This window comes from Lepidochelys kempii, chromosome 3, assembly GCF_965140265.1.
Source record: "Lepidochelys kempii isolate rLepKem1 chromosome 3, rLepKem1.hap2, whole genome shotgun sequence".
Taxonomy (NCBI): Eukaryota; Metazoa; Chordata; order Testudines; family Cheloniidae; genus Lepidochelys; species Lepidochelys kempii.
In genome coordinates, this window is record NC_133258.1 from 82,683,083 (window position 1) to 82,706,525 (window position 23,443).

The 23,443-nt window shown below is 43.6% G+C and overlaps 1 protein-coding gene across 2 annotated transcripts in view; it reads left to right on the forward strand.

The window, feature by feature from the left end:
• AFG1L (AFG1 like ATPase) overlaps positions 1-23,443 on the forward strand; it is a 136,082-nt gene that overhangs the window by 7,342 nt on the left and 105,297 nt on the right. For both annotated transcript variants that reach the window (XM_073336943.1, XM_073336945.1), the window contains one exon: positions 14,625-14,848. In XM_073336943.1, the coding sequence (XP_073193044.1) occupies positions 14,625-14,848 (224 nt within the window). The remainder of the gene's footprint in view (positions 1-14,624; positions 14,849-23,443) is intronic.

The window sequence follows — 23,443 nt, forward strand, 5'->3', positions numbered from 1 at the left end:
ATATACGTTGATACCCCCTGCACCACATATCTATTGTTTGGAATGAGGTATACCGCACAGTTCTCCCCCAACTGAGCGTTATATTTTAGAACCTGGAGCACTGCCTTTATTTTGGCATTTTGTGCTGAGCCATGCGCTACGTTTTTGGTGAGGCTCACCCCCATCCCCCCCACTGAAAGCTGCTCACTGGGCGTACCAATTCCCTTGGTGGAAAAAGAGGGAGCCATTGGTAAACCATAAATGATTGGCCCGGTTTGGATTGTGAAGGATTGGGAGGGGATCCCATTCCCAGGCAGCTGTCCATTTCCGCTTGGCAACCTTGCAGGAATGCTTTGCACCGTTTCACCAGGGCCGTGCTGATCAGGTCCGGGGACTGCAGAGTTTTTGAGGCCACCCTCCTTTGAGTGAGAAACAGAGTCCACTGTGCCAAGCGGGTGTTTGAGACTGAACTCATTTTGGACCCGGTTAAAATGTATTTTAAGTGTGTGTGCGGGGTTTGCAGTACTATTGGTGCTCCTTCAGTGTATGCCTGGAAAGTTTGCACTGCCCATACCGCCGCCAAGCTTTTTTTTTTTTTTTTTACAGGGGCTATATTTTATCTTTGGCTGCTGTAGCGCCCGGGAATTGTATGCAACTGGGATTAGCAGACCCTTCGTGATTTTTTGAAGGAGGACGGCCCCCAGTGCCTCCGGACCACAGGACAGCCAAAGGTAAAAGGGCTTGGCAATGCCTGGGAAAGCGAGGGCCAGTGCTTGCACGGCAGCCCGCTTTAAGGCATTAAAGGTGTTTTTTTGTGGTTCCTCGCCCCAGTGCCACGAGCCCTCTTTTTAAGCAGTGCCCACAAGTGAGAGTGGCAAAATTGGGAATATGGTTTCGAATAAAGTTAAAGCCCACGAAAATAGTGCGCAATTGTTTTAAGTTGGTGGGCTTTTTCATCTTACACAATGCACGGACCTTGGCTACATTTACTAGCCTGCCCCTTTCCCACAGGGTGATGCCCAAGTAGATGACTGACCGCTGGACCAAATGTGCCTTTTTTAATGACACCTTGAACCCAGTTTTTTATTTAGAATTGTTTTCGTAAAGTTTTGTGCCAGGGGTTTTGTTTTTCCATGCACCAACAAATTATTCACGTATGAAATGACATGGCAACGGACCTTCGGGGGCAATTCATCTAGCATAGCCACCACATGCTAGTGGGTGATGGAGGGGGCATTGTGGAATCCTATGGGGACGCATGTGAAAGTCAACTGTTTTCCCCTAAACTGAAATGCAAAGCGGTCTTGGGAGGCAGGGGTAAGGGGTAAGGCAAAAAAGCAGTTGGCTAGGTTAATAACTGAAAACCATTTGTTTTGTGGCTGCACATGGAGCAAGACCTTAGGCATTGAAGTGACTACTGGTGCCATTATGGGGGTGTTTTGCTTTATTTTTTTGGTAATTTACGGTAAGGCGTTAGGCCTGCCCTCCCGCCTTTACTACCAGAAAGACCAGGCTATTAAAGGGGCTATGGGTAGTTTGCAGCACCCCTTGTCTTTTCAAATTGGCAATTACCCCTGCAATAACCTCCTCCACTGCTTTGGAATAAGGATGTTGTTGTTGCAGGGGAACCAGGGACTCCATCTCCTCCACTAGCGCCGTTTTATGACTACCACACTTGGAGGGATATGTTTGCCAGACCCCTGGCACCACTTGTTTTCAATATGCCGCCTCCTCTGCAGTTAAAGCTGCCAATATGGCGGTGGCAAACCTACCCCCCTCGTCCCGGGGCAGGGGCATGCCCCTCTCCTGCCATAGTGTGCCCCCTTGATCGTAAGGATTAAACCACAGCCGCTGCTCCAGCATTCATGGCATTCCCCAAATTACCTTTTTTATAGAGGAGGGGTTAATGGTAAATGAGGCATGTAAAACTGTTTTTACAATCGTTACTGGGACTTGGTTCCCGGTTAGTTGCTGTTGCGGCTTCGAATTGAAGGCAGAGACCCGGGTAGGAGGCCCTGGGTTGCCCTTAGCAGGGATAAAATTTAATACATTTATACCAGCCCCATTGTCCAACAGGGCCATGCAGGGACTCTGAATGACTACAACAGCAATTTTGGGGCGGCGGTTGGAGTTTTAGGTTCCTTTACCCTGATACTGCCAGCGGGACGCCTGGCTGACAATGGGGCTGCCCTAACTGAAGCCCTCCCTGGGGTTCCTAGCCCACGGGAGTTGCTTGTGGAGCTGGCGATAATTCTCCACCGATGGGGCGGAAGGGGTGGCTGCTGCCACAGGCCGGGGCAGGGGTGGCATATCACCCAATGTGTGGGCCTGGGTTTTGGAGATGCTGGCGGCCCATTCATCCCACCTGGCCGAGAGGGCCAAGAGCCTTTTTACTAACACTAAAGTGGGTTTTTTATACCATCTGTTCATATCCTCTGCCAGAGCCCGGAGGGAGCTCCAAGCTTGCGGACTGCCATTTTGGTTTTATATACCTTCTTCTTAGTTAGTGGCAAAGACTGGCCCTCTTTGGGGCGCCGGTTTGATTGGCTTTTAACTGGCTTTGTTTCGCCGTTCCTGGGTACCCAGTTAGTATATGTGGGGGTACCTTCCACCTTTTGGGTGGCCTGGAGCGCTGCCACCTTTACCCTTTTAATTGTTTTTTTGAAATGCTTAGCAATTTGCATAATTTTATTTTTTTAATGCCTTCCAGGTGACAGGTTTGTCCTTGGCCCAAAACCCCAATTTATCTCTTCACCAATTATTTATCCGTTTGTAAGCTTTTGTAACTGAGCAATGGTTCAGGGACGTTGGGACAAGTGACACTGTGCTGCGGTCACTGGCTGGATTTTCTTCACGACCAGCGCGATTAAACGTTGTTGATAAAAATAATTTAACCTGGTTTGTTCCAGGGCCTGGTCCAGGTTTGACAGATATTTTCATTTTTCTTGGGTGGAAAGAAGGACTTTCGCCACAGCTTGCACAACAAGCAACCCCTCTCCCTGCAGCTGACCCACTGCGATTTTTAGGGTGGAGGCCAGCTTTGAACTGGCAGCGGTGAGCACCCGCTTAATTTTTTGCTGGGACAAATTATTTACAGGTATGATATTTTAGAAGGAAAGAAGCCAGGTAGCAGCTTTTTTTATTTTAAACCGGCCAAACTCGCGAGCCAGCATGGAGATGTTAGCCGGGCCCAGCAGACTTTGAATTCTGGCTGAAACACTCTGAGTTTCGACCCAAGCCCCATCCTGGAGTTGTTTGATGGACCTCTCCTTAGTTTTAATGAGGGCTGCTATGGGGGTGCAACAAGGTTTTGCCCAAAATTGAGGATTCTCACAGAGGGAGAGATTAAAGCCCTTACAAGGGTTACCTGATTTATTTTTCGTGAGGCTTGCCACTTGGACAGAATGCACGGCCAATTGGCATTTTAACTGTTTAATTTTTTTTTTATGGCGAGCACACTGCCTTTGCGGTGTATTTTGCGTACGAATGGTTAAATCCTCAACGAGTTCTTGAAGGACTGGTACTTGCATAGCCAGTGCTTCCAGGCAGGTGCGTTTTGCCTTTTTCATCTGGAAGTTTTGTTTTAAGGCTTGCAACTTGTTGCAGCGTGGTTAGTAATTTGCATTTTTAGTTGCTGGTAAAAATTAAGCAATCAGGTACACACCTTTTCCCCAACTGTTCTTTTTGTCTCAACAACATTTGATACCACATGGCCGCTGCAGTTTAGATTAATCCCACAGCTGCTGCTAGGTTTTTACCCTTTTGCTTTTTATACTTGGCATACAGGTCTAACAAGTCCTGCCTAGTATGTACGCTTTTTTGAAGCTCCGCCACAGAACTCCAGGGATTGTATCCCACCTTGGTGAGAGCCCTCTCCAACTGGGAGAGGTTCTCTCCCCCCTTTGAAAGAGGCATCAGGGTTTCGTCCCTCTTTGCTGCCTCTCCCATGGTTCGGACTTCCATGACACCAGCGGGCCGAGCAGCCGGACTTCCGTGTCCGCGCCCCCTAATGCCCGTGCGTCCAGCCATGAACCCACCATTGACGCCATCGCCCATGACTGCAGGACACCCAAGTCCCGAGCTATACCCTTTGTTTTTTGAACATGTTATTACAATTTGGTAGTACCACTCTTAAGGTGTTTTTAATTACTTGAGATTTTACATTGCCCACGTTAGCACTGGGACTTGCAATGCTCACCCCTGGGCTGGAGGGAGAGACGCTAAGTCTCCCTCCATATTACTCGGTCCTCTACCACCGAGGGTTTATGCACTAAATCCCAAACCCTTCGCAGACAGAGTGAGGAGCTTTAAGTTTTTCTTTTTTGCTTAGTTATACTACAGCTGAGGTCTCATGCACCGAGGATTATCCCTTCCGTTTGGAGAGAGGGACTCTAAGCCCTCTTCCCATTGTCCGGTACTTTTACGACCGGGGGTAGACCCACCTGCACCCTTCCACCGCCGATCGGGGTGGAAAGAGGAATGCTAAACCTCCCTCCGGTTTTCAATCCTGCTATGACTGAGGGTGGGGCCACCTTTAATCATATAAAATCCTTAACATGCAATACCAACAGTGCCGGACACAGAAAACATGAAATACCAAGGACAAAACAGTTGGTGGTCTCCGCAGGGCTCCTCCCCTCCACATTTCTCCACCAAAACAGATTGTTGTTACCAATCTGCCTGAAGCATCAGGTGATCAGTATGAGGCCACAGGATCATTAAGGGAGGAGATAACGGAACACGCCAAGGGTTTAAATTTTAAAGCTTTATTGATAAAATAATAAAATAACAGCGGAGAGTGCTGGAAATGCTTTCACATCACTTAAAGGAAGGAAGAAAGCGTTAGTGCACCAAACTCTAACCCACTTTCATACTTACATACGCCCGATCCAAAGCTGGCCAAGCCTGGGTGTAACGTAAGAAGAAGAGAGGGGGAAGGGTGGACAGGAGTGCAGTCCTGGGCCTAGGTCATCCGAGGATCTGCTGTGATCTCCAAGTTGCTCCAGCTTTCAGGAGGGTTTTAAGTAGTCACTGTTATTTTGATATTACATTCAATTTACTTTACCAGCATTTTTGGTTTTTTTTAGTTTATTTAATATTTTTGGGGGGTTGGGCTGCCATCATGTGACTGCCTTATAAAATTTGTCAGGAGCAAATCTGGAGGCTTTAGCAGCTGTGTACAAATTTTTGCCGTAGTGGAGGAACGAGAGCAGTTTGGGATTATGGGAAGACACATGAGCTGTATGTTCATACTAAAAACGATAAGCTTTGGAATAGTTAACAATGTTGCTACTTAACTTGACCCTTTTAAGTTACAGACTTAAGCTTGATCTGTACTACAGGGCTAGGTTGACATAAGCTGCCTTGTGTTGACCTAGCTGTGGAAGTGTCTTTGCTTAAGTTTGGCTTCCTCTGATGTAAGTGCATCTCTATGCCAATGTAGTAGCACCACTTCTCCAAGCAGTGTAGATATAATTAGGTCAATGCAGTGCCAGCATAGACATTGTGTTGCTTATGCTGACTGTTACTGGCTTTCAGGACCTGTCCCAATATGCCTCATGCTGACAATAAATTCCATACAAGTGCTCCTCATGCAGGCGTGCACTGCCAACATAAGGAGCCAAATGTGTGCACACACTCGCAATTTAATAACTACGGTGGCTATATGCCGATGTAAGTTAGGTCAACATGATTTTATAGTGTAGACACAGCCTTAATGCATTGAGATCAATAGGGTCTTCCCTCTCAGACCTATTGTTTTAGGGTTTTTGCAGAGTTGGGAATCCATCATTACATTGGTTTATGCTCTGTCCCATGTGACACAACCAGAGTACAATCCAGACTAATGCGTAGCTGTGTCACCCTTGCCCTCCAACCTGGGGTGCCCTTTACAAAGCTTTGCTGCTGCAGCCTCTGACCTGAACTGTTCACGAACAGCCTCCAGCATGCAAGTCGCTCACAGTTCTGGGCTGCAGCCAGCCATCCACACTTAGGCTCTTAGTATCTTGAATTATACTGTAGGGTGACCCCAACGCACTCCCAGTCCCAGATTTTCCCCCAAGAAGTGTATGTCCTGTACTGCCCAGCCTTCTGGATAATAGAAATGTATATAGATCTGTTATTTCATCAATGGAAATAATATGCACACATTTTGTTATCCCAAATGGAGTATCCCATACACTTCAGTTTAAACACACTGGATTAGGTAAAACAAGTTTATTAACTACAAAGAGAGAGCTTTTTAAGTGAATACAAGTAATGAGGCATAAAAGTCGAAATGTTTACAAGAAAAATAGAGATAAAATGCAACTAATGCCTAATTTAACTATGTTAAATTCAAAGCAAAGTTTTTCTTACCACAGGTCCTCAACAGGCTTACTGGCCAAACTTTTTAGGCCAGGACTCATTCTTCTGTTTAATGGCTGTTTCCTTTGTTCCTTCTCATGCAGTAAATCAATGGACAGAGAGAGAGGAGGAAGGGCGTCATAGGCCTTGTCTACACTTCAGAGTTTTGTCGACTAAAGATATGTCGACAATCAAGAAGTGCTATAATAAAAATCAGTATTGCATATTCACACAGTCTCCCTCTGTCAGCAAAGTGTGTCCACAGTTGGGGCATTGTCATCGACAATGTGAGCAATGCACTGTGGGTACGTATCCCACAGTCCAGCTCAACACATTCTGCTGCTAGGTCTTGTGGGAGGGCAGAGGGGATTGCGGTGCATCTTGGGACCAGACTCAGTGTCCCATGATACATTGTTTTCTGTCGCAGCATTCCATTGGCTTCCAGCTTTCTTTCATGGCATTTTTCAACGGCCCTTGTTTGCTGTTCACCCCGCCATCTCTGTGGGAAGGGATGGATCCCGCACTGCTCTCCTATGCTCTGATCACTGTCATGAAGACATTGCGGATGGCAGTGCAGTTAATCACGAAGTTCCTAATCGAAGAAGACTCCCAGTTGCCTGACATGCTGTGTGTTAAGGACAGGAGCAACTTTAGATTGCTTTTGGCATTCACGGAACAGCTGCGACGGTGGACCGTCGCTTTTGGGCTCGGGAAACAAGCACTGAATGGTGGGATCATATCGCAGATCTGGGATGACGAGCAGTGGCTACAGAACTTTTGGATGCAGAAAGCCACCTTCCTGGAACTGTGTGCATAAGGACACCAGAATGGGAATCGCTGTGTGGAAGCTGGTGACTGCTCCAGACTCCAGACTGCTACCAGCCAGTTGTGAATCAGTTTGGAGTCGGGAAGTCGACTGTTGGGTGTGTTAATGCAAGTATGCAGGGCAATTAATTGCATCCTGCTACGAAGGACTGTGACTCTGGGAAATGTGCGTGAAATAGCGGACGGTTTTTCAGAAATGGGAAAAGAGGGGTGGATAGATGGCACACACATTCCAATTTTGACATCAGACCACCTTGCGACAGAGTACATCAATAGGAAGGTATACTTCTCCATGGTGTTGCAGGTGCTTGTGGATCACCATGGGCGTTTCATCAGTGTGGGTTGGTCCAAGAAGGTGCGTGATGCATGCATCTTCAGGGACACTGGCCTGTATAGAAAGCTACAAGTGGAGTCTTTCTTTCCAGACCAGAAGATTGTAGTGGGGGATATTACACAGGAAACCCGGACAGAAGTAAGGAGCTGTTCAACAATAAGCTGAGTAGGTGACAGGTGACAGTGGAATGTGCCTTTGGCAGATTAAAGGTGTGCTGGCGATGCCTTTATGACAGGTTAGACCTCAATGAGGATAATATTCCCATGGTCATAGCCATGTGTTGTACATTGCATAATCTTTGTGAAGCTAAGGGTGAAAGGTTTGCTCAGGTGTGGCTGCTGATTTTCAACAGCCAGATACCAGGGCTATCAGAGAGGCCCATAGGGGGGCAATTCGAATCAGGGAAGCTTTGAGGCAACACTTTGAAAATGAGAACCAGTAATGTATATCTCTGTGATTGGTGCTGCAGTGTTACATTATATGTAGTTTTCCTAGGAAACAATGGTGACATTTGGGGCCTTAAATTCTAGTAAGCAAATAATGAAACTGCCTGTGTAGGTATTGATAGTGCCTGCTATCTCAATTTGTAGAAAGCAAATAAAGATGAGTTACCATTCAAAAACTTTGCTTTTATTGCACAAGAAACAACACACACGCAAACGCTTGGAGGGAAAAGAGGTACTAGGGACGGGCAGACTCTCAGAGCTGTGTTTAGGTCTAGCTGTCATTTTGAAAGTTGTCCGAGGGGGTGGAGTGAACGGGAAAACGAGAAGTCTCAAAAAGTGGAAAGGACTGTGTGGACGGAGTTTGGGAGGGGGCATGGAAAAGAGTTCTGAATATGCTGCAGGAGACGGCAGGCACGCATCTGCTCAGTCTGCAGCATTATTAAGGACTTCAGCATCTGCGTTTGCTCCTCCATGACTTTAATCATCCGCTCAGTAGCATCCTTAACAAACTCATGATTTTCTTTTCTGTCCTGTCTTTCCACTCCTTGTGTTCCCTTTTCTCTGCATTGGAGACCTGCAATGAACCTCCCAGAATATGTCGTCTTTGCTCCATCTTGGGCACTTTCTTATCTGGCAGAGACACTCGGCAAGTGTGTGTGGGATGTTCCCCAAGGCCACATCTGCTGAAGCACAAGGAACAATGCACAGAAGCATGATTGTTAAGTTCACTCACAGCACTCATGTCACTCTGATAACATAACAATCACTTTCTCACTGACCCTTGGCAAGCACACATCTCGGCGAACACCCAAAGAATGATGAGTGTTGGTTGGGGGTGGGAGGCCACTCTATATGGGAATAGAGCACTCTGCAAGGGTTGCAGTGCAGCCAACTAGAGAAAAAAATTCTAAAATTATCCCACACTTTTCCACAGGCGGGGGTCATTGTAGCAGATATCTCACTTCTGAAGGTAAGCAGGGAAGCAAAGGCATATCTACTACATGCTTGTGGCTTCTGCCCTGGTCCCTATGTTGCTTGCCTTTGTGCCTCTTGTGTCTCTGCACAAGTGATTGCCGAATGGCACGGGAAAGTTTCCTACAATGGGGGAAGGAACAAAGCAGTTCTGCCAAGGAATTTTCAGCAGAGGATTGTCGAGTACCTCCAGGAAACTTTCCTAGAGATCTCTCTGGTGGATTCTCGAAAGATCTCAGCATGCATCAACACCCTGTTCTATTGTGCTGATTAGCTGTACCAGGGAAAGTCCAGCACACGGAAACAAGCCAGCCTTGTATATTTCTATACCCTGAACCCACCTCCACACTACACAAACCACAGCCACTAACCAGGCATCTCCTCTCCTGCATCTTGCTCGTCAGAGAGCAACTGCTGAGACTGGTAGACACCTCCGGAGAGGTGAACAGTTTCTGGCTGCCTGCCCCACCAGGCGACCCTGCCAGGAGCTCCACATTGTTGTCTAACTCCACCTCTTCATCAATGACTTCGTCCTTCGGGTTAGGTCCTCTTTCCAGCATCTCCAGGCCCACCAGAGTATCCATGGGGCTCTTGGCAGTGGAGGTGGGGTCGCCACTGAGGATAGCATCCAGCTCCTTGTAGAACTGGCAGGTCTTAGGTGCAGCACTGGAGCGATGGTTCGCCTCCCTCGCCTTATGGTACACCTGCCTCAGCTCCTTTATCTTCACTCTGCACTGCAGCGTGTCCCAATCATAGCCCTTTTTGCACAAGCCTCGAGAAATCAGCCCATAGGTATCCCAATTCCTATGGCTCACTCTCAGCTGGGACTGCACAGCCTCCTCTCCCCATATACTGGAAGAGATCCAGCAGCTTTGCAGTGGTCCAAGTGGGAGAGTGTTTGCTGTAATAAGCCGCTATGGTCACCTGTGAAGATGTGATGAGACCTCTCCATGCCGAGCCAACAGGAAATGGAATTTCAAAAATTCCCAGGGCTTCTAAGGGGGAGGGGTGGATAGTTGTTTACCTGGCTGCAGGGCAGTGGAGTTCAAACTGCTGACCAGAACGATCAGGATGGGCATTGTGGGACACCTCCTGCGGGCCAACTAAAGCGATAAAATCAAGCGTGGCGTCGACACTGGCACTTCGTTGACAAAAATTTTGTGCAAAAAGCCTTGTCTTTTGTCGGGGTAGTTTTATTTTGTTGCCAAAACAGGACATTTTTGCCACCAAAGGTTGCATTGTAGTGTGTTTTGACAAAAGCGGCCTTTTGTTGACAAAACTCAATAGTGTAGACAAGACCTTAATGTAGATTCTTTTTGCCCCTGCTCCCTTTCCAGCCAGAGAATGGTCACTTAGCATGTAATGGCCCATCAGCCTTGTTTACACCTAGTTTACCCTTTGTCTCCCTTCCTGCTTGATGACTCTGTTTACTGCTTAAATGCAGATTAAGCAGAGCACACATTTTCTTTGAGACAGACCTGTTTGCCAACTTCTGTTTGGGCAGGGCTGTGGTTTGGAACCTGTGTTAATACCACTAAACAGTGGCATCTTATAAATTCATATACAGGATTTTACCAGGACAATAATGACCAGCAAATTATGAGTTTTCAAATAACACCTCACAAGGCATACCTTGTACAAAGATTTCTACAATAGTGGACATGGGTATATTCTGTCACACCATGTTTTCAAGCTTTTCTTTCCAATCGTAAGGACTATACATGGGGCTATTCCTATGAGCAGCAGTAGCACAGGCAGTCCTCTCATATCATAATAGTGAAGCAGCTGGGGGAAAAAACGGAATTCCAGGGCTAATAACAATACTTTATACTTTTTCTGAGGAGCTTTATAGTACCATAACGGGTAAACTATAGGCGGGGTAAGTGACTTGCCCAGGGTCATGTAGTGAACTGATGGCAAAGATGAGAATAAAGCCCAGAAGTCCTGACTACTATTTCCTTCCTGTAACGCTGCCTCTTGGAATTTGAAACATCAACGTTGGTAAGTTGGAAATACATACTGAGGGCTTGTCTTACACTGGCACTTTACATAATTCTACATTTGTAAGTTCAACTTTCATGATAAAGAGATTGCAATACAGTACTTGTATTAGGTGAATTGAAAAATACTATTCTGTTCTTTACAGTGGAAATATTTGTAATAAAAATAAATATAAAGTGAGCACTGTACACTTTGTATTCTGTTATAATTGAAATCAATATATTCGAAAATGTAGAAAACACCCAAAAATATTTAAATACATGGTATTCTATTATTAACTGCGATTAATTGCAATTAATTTTTTTAATTGCTTTACAGCTCGAATCAAAATCAAAACTGATTGATCAGTTTCAGTGCTGCTGCAAGTTTCTGAATAGCAGCAGGAAAAACTGACAAGGTTCAATTTAATTTTCACCCTGCTGTAGGTTGGTAAGACTAGGGGACTGGAATTGTCTATCACAAATGTAGGAAGATATCACTGCATTGTTTTATGTTTGGTTTACATTCAAATGGTGATCTTTGCAACAATAAACAATATTCTAAAAAAGAAAGATTAGATGCAGCAGAAGTTGCTCTTAGGTTCCTCGCTTGCCAGGAAAATTTTTATACTTGTAAATGGATTTTTCAAGCCCTAAGTTCATGTATTCTTGTTTGCTTCAGGTTTTGTTTTTTATTTTCTGTTAGTAAGAGGTTTCTTTCACTTTATTTCATTATCAATATCTTCTGGCATGTTGATCAGTAATATTTGGGTAGTAGACAGCCAGCAGGGCAGCAAAATTGGCTGCATGCAATAAAATGAGATTAAATTTGAATACATGGATTTTAGGAACAGAAATAAAAATACTGATAGAAACTGGAGTCAGCTCTCTAGAAAGCAGTGAATTTAAGAAGAGAGAGTGACAATGTATAACAAAATAAACAAGCTTGGAATGTAGCACTCTTGTGAAAAAAGCCAATTCTGTTTTTGTATAAATACACAGAATTCATATAAAATTAGGGGAATCTGATATGGCTTTTCACTCTGCTGTGACCATATCAGAAATGTTACATGTAATCCTCACAGTTTAAGAAGGATACTTTTGAGTGTGGAGGGAAATAGAGAAAACACACACAGAGCTTTGTGATATATAATACAAGCATTAGAGGGTAGGCTGGAAGAGAAATGGTCAGAGCCCAGTTTCTACACTCTGGAAAATAAAAGCTTGCAGGGAAGTGATATATACCGTAAATGAAGAAAGCATTGTTGACATTACCACAAAATGATAGAATAAGAAGTTGTAAGAAGTGTAAGAATAAGGATGGAAGAATATTCTGGTGTACATTTGCTACGTTTTGCTCATAATAATGAAGAATCCCCTTCTCTGGATCTGTTCAAGAACAGGTAACAGTAGAGAAGCAGTGTTAATGATATATGGATCAGTCCTGTAAAATACTGGATGACTGAGAAGTCTATTCTGGCCATGTGTATCAAATTATTGTTGTAGGGTAGATGATGCAGTGGAATGACATAGTTTGGCTCCTGACCTCTCTCCGAATCTGTTTCTAGTGGGATTACATCTTGTAGATACTGGAAGCAGTCCCAACACCAGACATGTCACCAAGGTTTTGGGGCTTAGCCATGCCTCTTCTGTCACCCACCAGATCTTGTCCATCTAGTGGTGAAGTTGCAGCAGTGCTCCTCTTTCACAAACCTCGGCTTTAAATGTTTATTTTGGGACAACCGTGAGCAGTTTCTCCCACAGAACCCTCTATCAGCACTTACACATGCTCTCTATCTCCCATGTCTGTAAATGAGGAAGACTTTTCCTTTCCATCCCAAGAGACTACCTGAGGGTTTATCACCTTCTGCTGCTGTTTGGCAAGACAGAACAGGTGAAGTCCAAGGCACAAAGATGCACCTTCTTTAAGGAGAGCCTGTTGTGGTCTACTGAGGGAGATCTCTATTACGATGCATTCAGCCCTGTGTTCAGGAACTGTACGGCACCAGATTACTTTCCCTTCCATAAATCTAGGTTTCATGCTGCTACTTGTTCTATGATCTTGGGGTATCCAATAGGAACTGGGGCTCCGTGGGTTTGATGGGGGCACTGGCTTCCCTTCGAATCAAAACTCCCATATCACCGACTCCCCCCACATAGTGTAGAGGGAAGACAGCTCTGAAGAAACTATACAGGATCCAAACTCACAGGTCCAATCAGGAATAGCTGGGGTTTGCCTCCAGGGATGGTGATTTCTGGTGGACCATCCAGACTGATCTGAGGATTGCCCTGATATATAGCACTGTCTGGTTGTCAGTGTTTTGTTGGGGTGGAGCTGGTCAAAATTTTTTTGACACAATGCTGTTTTCTGTCAGAAAATGTTTCAGCAAAATCAAAACTTGCCACAGAAAAACGTTGTTCAACAAAATTTTGTTTTGATTTTGTTTTGTCTATCTTATTGGATCATATCATTTTGATTTTTAGTTTAAATATAAAATTAAAGTCAATCGGGATGAAATGTTTCAATTTAATTGAATAATTTTTTAAAAAATAATTCATTTTGTGGTCAGTTTTGAAATGTTTTGTTTTTGTTCCAATTTGGAACAAAGCCAGATTTCTAAATGATAGAATTTCCTGTGGAATGCAAATCGCAAGTTTTGACCAGCTCTAATTGTTTTTTTTTTTAAAGTTTGTGTATTTATTTTATATATGTGTGTGTGTGTATATGTATATATATATATATTGTGATGGGGCAAGGCCAGATGGCTATAGAAAAGTAGGGGGAGATAGATATATTAGCTCCAGGCTAAACAAATCCCTGGTACCAGGTTAAGTGAAATGGAAGCTGCTCCATGTCAATTAAGACACCTGGGGCCAATTAAGAACTTTCCAGAAGTCAGGGAGAATGCTAGGTTGATTAGGACACTTGAAGCCAATCAGGGGCTGGCTGAAACTAGTTAAAAGCCTCCCAGTCAGTCAGGTGGGTGTGCATGTCAGGAGCTGTGGGAGGAAGTTGCGCTGTTGGAGAGGCTGAGTAGTACACACCATATCAGGCACAAGGAAGGAGGCCCTGAGGTAAGGGTGAAGTGGAGCTTGAGGAAGTGAGGGTTGCTGTGGGGGAAGTAGCACAGGGAATTGTACATGTCATGTTTCTAAAAGGTCAGCTACCATAGCTGATACTATTAGGGTCCCTGGGCTGGAGCCCAGAGTAGAGGGTGGGCCCGGGCTCCTCCCCCCCCCCTCGCCCCCTGATTAATCACTGAGACTGGGAGACAACAGAGACTGTGTAAGGAAGGATAACTTCTCCTCACCTCCCTCGCTGGCTTATGATTAAAATGGCTCAGTAGACTGTGACCCTTGTCTCTAGAGAAAGAAGGGTTATGTGGAGGGTCACAGTGAGCCTCTGAGGCTAGTGAAATCCGCCAAGAAACGCGGGACCCATGGAGGCAAGGACAGAGCTTTGTCACTATATATATATATATAAACATGTTTAACCCTTCCCCCCTGTACTAAGCAACTTCCAGTTTTGAACTACATTTTAAAAAGCTTATTTAGAGAAATACAAAGAGATTGCATATAATATATTGGTGCATATTTAGCTAATCTATACTGTTCTGTTACTACTTATTTAAAGTAGCAGCCATTTTTGAACATAATTTGTGTAAATGTGTATATTGTTTAAGGATATAATAAAACAACTTTCAGAACCTTTCTATTAACAGTTAATTATTTCTTATTTTACAGCATACACAATTCAGGCAGCTGAGAACATAGCCCCTAATACTCTAGCAGATGCTAACTCTAGGGCCTTGTTGGTTTGCAATGGACCTTTAGAACACTATGACTTTCTGATCAAAGCAGAAGAGCTGGGGAATGATGAACAACAACGAAGAGTTGTACAATGCTTGCAGAAGTTACATGAGAGCCTTAAAGGCTACAGTATCAGTCCAAACAATCTTCTGTCAAAGGTGAGGCTTATGGTGATAATAGAAAACCGCTTTAAATGTTTGTCCTCAGAACTTTTATTTTTTATATAAATGTTTTGTCTACATGGGTATGTTTAAAGAGACTGTCACGTTTTAAAAAATCTTTCTTTGTTACTAACTTTGGCCCCAGTTCTGCAATCAGACTCTTGTTCCTGCATGGAACTCCATTCTTTGCTTTCAGTATATAAGCGGCTGTCAATAAATTATGTAACACATTAGGGGTGGGTGAGTCCTTAATTTTGCATGTTTGTTTCAGTGTTACAAGGGGAGGAAAGTGAGTGATGAAAATAACAAAAAAATGTGTTACGTAGTTTATGGACATCCCCTAGAAAGCTTGCCACACCATAATAATAATAATCAAGTTATTAAAACTAAAAGAATTCTAAAACTAAATCAAATGTACTTTTTGTCACACATGCTGTCTGCTTTTGTATTTCACTGAGCTTTGGCAAAAAGGCCTTGTCAGTTTCTGGTGCATGTGCACAGGCAGAATGCTGGAGTGCTTGAGTTGTAAACACTGGAGGCAAACGTTTGTCATAACAAACTTTGTAATTAATATTTTTCAATTAATGCCAAGATTCTAATTAATTTTAAGCTTTGTAAAATATTTTTTAAACAAAACTTAAATATCGGACCTACATCATTACTATTTACACTACTATTTACCAGATCATGGTTTCGCTTTCTCCAGCTTGTGGACTAACGCATCACTTTCCAGGGCCTTTCTTTGAAAAATGCCAATTCTGGGATTTCTTAAAAATAAATAAATAATTGAAGACTGTTTCCAAAATGAGGGACACTACCTGAAAACAAACCTCTATTTTGAAACTTCTATTGCAAGTCTAGGTATGTGGATGTGTGCTCTTGGGGCCCTAGATTTCCATAATTCCTTTTTAATTCTGCTTCTGAATCCAAAAGCAGACACTTGGAAATCAGTGTTTGGGCTACCAGCAGAGGAAGGGATATTTTTCCCCTTAAAATTACCCACAAAGGGTATCTCCCATATTCCATATCCAGAGGGCATGTGATGTGGTGCTTAGATCTTCTTTTCACATAGATGCAGGGGGATGGATTAATACACTTCCTTTTCTAGTGTAGGTCAGGGAAAATCCTATGTAGACATACTCTACAATGCCAAAGATCTATATCTGGAGGCCAGTTGATGTAGGAATAAACTGGGATTTCTTTTGCCTTCTCCATGAGGATGGTATGCAGGAGTTTTAATTTAATGATCTATATGCATTTTTAATAAATGTTGGGAATTGCCTGGTGCTCTGTTGAACAAAATGAGGTGTTCCGTGGTATATATTAAAATAGGTACAGTAATAACAGGGCAACCAAATTTATTCTAGAATAATAATTTGTGCACCTGTTCCCATGTGAACTTTTAAAAGTTTAATTTAACTTTTTTACTGGCTGAGTTTGGCCTCCTATCTCACCTTGATCGATCAGTCCTTCAGCCCTCATATAGATTGAGCCAATCACAACATGCCTTCCATTCTTCTCTTATCCTGGCCTTACTTCTCCATGTGCGGCCATGCCTTTTTACGATAAAATCTTCCCATCTCTTTGGATGTTGGCCAAATGGTTGTTTCAGTTCCTGTGGATACCATTCAGCGACAGCTGCAGTCCATCGACTGACAGTGAGCCTAGCTGTATGCCTGGCCCATCGCATTTTACTGTACCTGCTTTCAACAACGACGTCCTGCACTCCACTCTGCTGTTTGATCATTTCATTGGGGAATCGGTTGTGGATTGAAATCCCATCCCCAGAATTCTTCTTTCCATTGCTGTCTCTGTTACAGCCAGTTGTTGCTCCTCTACCTTTTATCAGTATCCATGTTTCGCTGCTGTACAATATTGCTGGCAGTACTGTTGAGTTGAAGAGGTTGGTGTGTGTTGCCTTGTTGATTTTTCCTTGGAGGACATCCTTGATAGAACTGAATGCGTGCGAACCAGCTTTCTTTCTTTGTGAGAGTTCGTCTTACTGATCGTGGTGCATATTAATTTCTTGGCCCAGATAAACGTATTGCTTGACTTCTTCAATTTGTTCTTTCTTAACTATTATTTGGGCTTTAGGCAAGGCATCAGGCCGCATAAATTTCATCTTAGAGCTGTTCATTTTTAGTCCAACTTGGCTGCTTTTTCTGTCGAGTTCTTGCAGCATTTTCTGTAGTTTCATAGTGTTTTCAGTAATCAGCATGATATCTGAGGTGGATTAACTGCTCTTCATTGGTACTAATTCCACCCTTCCAGTTCATCCACCTCATTACCATTTCGAGGCAGGTTGTGAAGAGTTCGGGTGAAATCATGTCTCCTTGCTTCACACCTTTTTTGATTGGGGTACGAAGGGGAGTGTCAAACAGAGTTATATGCATAGTGCAGTCAGAGTTTGCTTCTTTTAATAGGTTGATGTAGTTTGTGTCGATGCCCTGCTCTGCAAGAACTTTCAGCACTGCATTGATCTCTACACTGTCGAATGCTTTTTCATAGTTGTCGAAAGCAATGCATAAAGGGAATTTGTATTGCCTTGAGTGCTCCATTAGCTGGTCCATAGTGCTGAAATTCCTTCGAAAACCTGCCTGCTCTTTTGGCTGCTGCTCATCCCAACTTTGAGAGTCAGTTTGTTATTAGTCTGGAACAGCTTATAAACAAGTGAAAGCAGGAATATTGGAAAATAGTTATTTAGATCTTCACGATCACCCTTCTTATACAGCAAAATGGTGTTGGACTCCTTCCAGCTAAACCTCTTAGCAAGAATTTCCCAGAGGTCTTGGCCTCCAGTTCTTATTATTTTGGTTGTCAGTCCATCTTTTCCTGGAATTTTTCCTTCCTTCATTTGATAAACTGCATGTCGAACTTCGCTGATGAGGACTGGGAGTATGTGCTCATTGGTCTGTTGAAGTGTTGGTAGTGGGACATTTATTTGATACATGAACAGTTCAGTGCAGAAATCTTTGCAGACTGCTTCCATCCCTGTTCTGTCAATTACTGCTTTTCCATCCTTGTTCTTCAGTGCCATTATTGTCAACCAGTACAGTGTCAATTCCCGTTGGCATTTTTTGAGGCTTCTGTGATCTTTAGCCATCTTTAAGAAGCTTTCATTTCAGTACTTCTCAAAATCCTCCTTTAGTCGTCGTCTTATCAGCTTGCAGAGGAGGGAGTACTTGAGTTTGTTGCCATCATTTCTCTTCATAGTTCTCCATTTCTGTAGCAAGTTCCTTGTTTCCTCTGAGACTCTTACCTTTGCTCTTTTCGGTCTTTTTTTGTTAGCTAATTGCATGCATTGTCTCAGCTTATCAGTGAAGTTTTTATAGTACTCATCACAGTATTCTATGAGACTTCAGTCTTCCTTGGAAATGTTCATTTTCAGGATTGCCTCATAGAATATTTTTGGCCCCTGTCTCTGATTTGCCATCAGTAACGCTTTCTTCTCTACCTTTTCGTTGAAGATGAGTCTCGCTCTAAGCAAGCGATGGTCAGTACTGGTGTTGAATGATTACACTACTGAGATGTTTTGTATGATGTGCCGCTTATCGATCAGAATATAGTCAATCTCATTCTTGTTCTTCACATTGGGCATGATCCACCTTCTCTTGTTCTACTTAAACCAATGTTACCAATGAACATTTCTTTCATCTCCACCAGAGTTGCCAGTCACTCTCCTCATGCAGTCCGTTTGCTGATGCCATACCTTCCAATGAACTTTTCGCCTTCTTTCCCTCTTCCGACCTTGGCATTGACGTCTCCCTTCACAATCGTATTTGTGGATTTTTGAGTGAGGGTTTCTTCGAGCTACTGATAGAATTTTTCCACATTATCATCTTCACTTGTGCTTGTGGGAGCATAGATCTGGATAATCTTGAGGGTGCTGTTCTTGTTCAGTTGGAGGTGTAGCATTCCGATGTGTGATGACTTGAACTTGCAGGAGATGATTTTTGAAGACCATTCCTTGTTGACAATAAAATCGATTCGTCCAACAGTTCTCGCGCCTTCTCCTTTTCCCAATATGATGGTGCTTCTATCTCTTCACTTCACTTTCATCTCCTTTCTTCATCATGTTTCGCAGAGACCAAAGACTTTGCAGGCTGGCCTTGCCTTCTCCTCCATTAAATGGTTGATCGAGTCATCCCTTATCAGTGTCCTACAGTTGTAGGTACACACTGAGAGGGCAAGTCTTTTTGTAGCCCCTGAGATTCTTAGCAGCCTCTCATTGGGGACAGCCTCCATGCCGCCGCTGTAGAATAGATCGAGGGACACGCAAGAAACTGGGGCCCATTTATTCATGTTGTTTTAGCCATTTCTTCAGCCACTCGCTGGCTATGCTGTCAGTGGCCCGTTTGCCTCCTCAATTTAGCTAGCACCCAACCTCAAGAAGGAAGACAACTGTTCCCTTCCTGGGTTGGCAGCCTGACACCTTAGCATGGTAAAACCTACTGGAAAATACACTCTGCTATCATCGCTGGCAGATGTTATTTTTCTTTTCTCTTCATAGAACACTTTTTGCATGTAAAGTCAGAGATGAATGATGTACTTGACCTTTGCTGTAAGGTCATACTTAGGGTATGTCTACACTGCAATTAAAAGCCTGCGGCTCAGCCTAAGGGGCTGTTTAATTGTGGTGTAAATGTTTGGGCTCAGGCTGGAGCTGTGAGGGTCCCAGAGATCAGTCTGTAGCAATGAAACAGCCCCTTAGCTCGAGCCTGAGTCAGCTGGCACAGGCAAGCCGTAGGTGTCTAATTGGAGTATAGATGTACCCTTAAAGGCTTAAGGTATTATTTTGACATACAACGATAAGCCTACACACAGTGATTTTGATTTAATAATAATCATGGAATTGGAATCATGAATCATGGAATCTGATGAGGTTCAATAAGGATAAGTGCAGGGTCCTGCACTTAGGACGGAAGAACCCAATGCACAGCTACAGACTAGGGACTGAATGGCTAGGCAGCAGTTCTGCGGAAAAGGACCTAGGGGTGACAGTGGACGAGAAGCTGGATATGAGTCAGCAGTGTGCCCTTGTTGCCAAGAAGGCCAATGGCATTTTGGGATGTATAAGTAGGGGCATAGCGAGCAGATCGAGGGACGTGATCGTTCCCCTCTATTCGACATTGGTGAGGCCTCATCTGGAGTACTGTGTCCAGTTTTGGGCCCCACACTTCAAGAAGGATGTGGATAAATTGGAGAGAGTCCAGCGAAGGGCAACAAAAATGATTAGGGGACTGGAACACATGAGTTATGAGGAGAGGCTGAGGGAGCTGGGATTGTTTAGCCTGCAGAAGAGAAGAATGAGGGGGGATTTGATAGCTGCTTTCAACTACCTGAAAGGGGGTTCCAAAGAGGATGGCTCTAGACTGTTCTCAATGGTAGCAGATGACAGAACGAGGAGTAATGGTCTCAAGTTGCAGTGGGGGAGGTTTAGATTGGATATTAGGAAAAACTTTTTCACTAAGAGGGTGGTGAAACACTGGAATGCGTTACCTAGGGAGGTGGTAGAATCTCCTTCCTTAGAGGTTTTTAAGGTCAGGCTTGACAAAGCCCTGGCTGGGATGATTTAACTGGGAATTGGTCCTGCTTTGAGCAGGGGGTTGGACTAGATGCCCTTCTGGGGTCCCTTCCAACCCTGATATTCTATGATTCTATGATTGCAATTTTAAGGAGTTAATCCTGTAAAAAATAACATCTTTAGCTGCTGGCCCACAGGAGCTTTGTAGCCCTAGTGTGTTCCACGGCTAGATAGGCTAATCCTGGTTAGAGGGGGGAATACAGTCATGAAACATCTGCTTATACATTCTCTACCACCATCACACAGTGTCTGAGTCCTTACAGTCCAGTTGTGATGTATGGGACATGTTTTCCTGAGTGTATCTGCGAAGGAGAGCTAACACAATATACACTGAACGTGTTCTGAGAGTATTCTAGGCATCCTGATGTAGCCGGTAAGCAGAGAAAAATTACTTCTTGTTGGACCACAGCTGAAATTTCAGATTCTCTGTCGTCTTCCCTTGCTAACAGGCCTTCTTGATATTGGCTTGCTAATTTTTTTTTTTATTGATCAGAATGGAGAGGCAAATGGCTCAGCCTTACAACCTCAAAAGCAGACAATCAGCTGACAAACAACATTGAAGATATCCTGCATGAACTGAAGATGTATCAAGTATCTTTTAATAAAATAAAAACCCTGGCCATGTGGGACTGCGTACACATTCACCTTCCTTCACCTAAACTTTCAAGTTCTGTTTAAGTTAAAGGAAACAAAATCACAAACTTTTGTGAGGATGATCTTTGGGATCAGTTTTCCTCAGTGTTTTCCAAACACACACAATTTCTAGGGACATTAGACAGTTTGTCATTTCTAGAGCTGACATAACTCCCATTTGCAGAATAGTTGCATGTGTTGGGTTTAAAGAAGCAAAAATCTGTTAAGCCAGAGGAGGTAAGCTCATTTCCAAGAGCTCTTTACCTTTCAGTTACTTTCCTCAACATTTGGTCAGAGAATTATATATATAAAAAGTCATAACTGTCCAGAAGGGCAGACAGTGATCTTCCCTCCTCTTGAGCACTCTGCCAGGCTATCTTCTGCTGTGGTTCTTTGGGGAAAAAGAGTTGAATCTTACAGTATGACCTGAGGATAGGAATGTTAGGACTCTGATCTCCATTGGGTAGTTGTTCCAGAGTTTTGAACCTCTTGTCTTGTTGAAGGAGCTTTACCTCTGTCTCCTGGAGTTTATACCTAATTATGTTAGACTATACTGAATGATTGCAGCTGTTAAGGTAGATGACTTTTAAGGGCTTCAGTACAAGAATCTTTAAGTGGGTATTGTAGTGAATGGGGGAGCAGATGTGTGTTGCAGAGAACAAAAGTGATATGCTGTGTTTGGCTCATCCTGCTTAGGAGACTGCACAGTTATAGCTTCTTTTTGAACATTTTATAAAGCTTCTGGTTGAGCTACAGTAGTCTAGCCTTGAGGTGACAGGTGCACAAAATACTGTGGTAGAGCTGTTGTATGAGAGGAATGATTGTAGTTGTCATTTAGTTGGAAATGGTGCCTGTGACAGCATCTGGTACTTTATTATTCAGTGACAATGTTGATTCCAGTAGGACCCCATGATGACACATTTTCTTAATGTGATCAGATGCCCCTGATGCAGAGTGAGACCCTGGTGTTCACTGGTTCTTTAAAACACTTTTAGTTAGCCTCGCTTCAGTCTTGTTCCAGTTGAGCCATTTGTTCCAAATTCAGGCTTCTGTCTCCTTCATTCATTTTGATATCTGGGATGGAATGCCGTCTGCACTGGATGAAAAAGGTAAATAGAGCTGTGTGTCACTGGCATATCATTCATGTTGCAACTTGTTTCATCACAAAATGTTTCTCTAATGTGGTATAGAAATATTAAATAAGAGTAGTGAGAAGAGTGAGTTCTGTGGGACTCTACACACCAAAAATTCTTGGTCAGGAGCAGTAGCTGCTTATCCTAACTCCTTTGGATCTGTTTGAAAAGAATGAGTATAATGAGCTTCGTGTGATTCTGTTGACTCTTGCCAGCACATGTAGCTGGGCAGCAGTACCTCATGATCCATGTCAGATGGCAGAGTAGATCACATAGTACCACCTTTTTCTTCAGCAATGGCAGAGGTGAAACACAAAGAAAAGGAGTACTTGTGGCACAGTGCAAATGGTGCTGTTTCAGTTACATGACCTGGGCGTAAGCCAGGTTGATTGGGGTTTGAATACCAATGGAAGCCCGGTGTTGCTACATTTAGTTTACTGTCATAGTCTTGATTAAAATCTTGCCCAGGAATAAGAATTTCAACACTGAATAGTCAATGGTGAGGTCACTGGCATCTAGTGTTTCTTGACACTGGGACTACCACCTATTTCAGTGTTGTCTCAGAAAGAGGCATTGACTGTTACTGTTAGCTGAGGGCCAAGGCATTCTCCACTGGTATTAGACAGCCAAGAGGGGCACAAGCCTAGGTTGCAGGTGGTGTCACAGATTTATTTCAATTCTTATGATAATATCTCTGTTTGTAGCAAGGTACTTGCAGGCAATGTGTGTTTTTTCTGCTATGTGTATTTAGCACAGGATTTGAAATGCTGTTGCAGGTTCACTCAGTGTTAGGAAAAAGTAAAAGGTTAGGCGGGAACGGGGGCTGTTCGGTTTTCGGTTTTTTCGTTATTTTTCACAGCAGGAGTCGGTCGGGTGTTCTGTCGTGGTCATTCCATCTGGGTTTATTATATAGTGTGAGTTAGAACAGCTTGTCTGATTGGAATCATTTGTGTATCATAACTCTGGAAAACTCATGACTGCGTGGAGCCAAGTTTTGTGCCAGTAATTAATGAGTATGATCCTGTCTTCAAAGGTTCATCTTCACAAGGAACAAAGGTGTGTTCTTACCATCAATTAGCTAACATGCAGTAACTAACATGAGGTAAAATTCTAGTGAAGAAAAGATCATTTGTAGTGTTGACACATTAACAGATTTATGCAGGAAATAGCCCAGTTTAATTGTCATGCACATTGTGTAAAGAGTTATCACTTTGGATGGGCTATCACCAGCAGGAGAGTGAA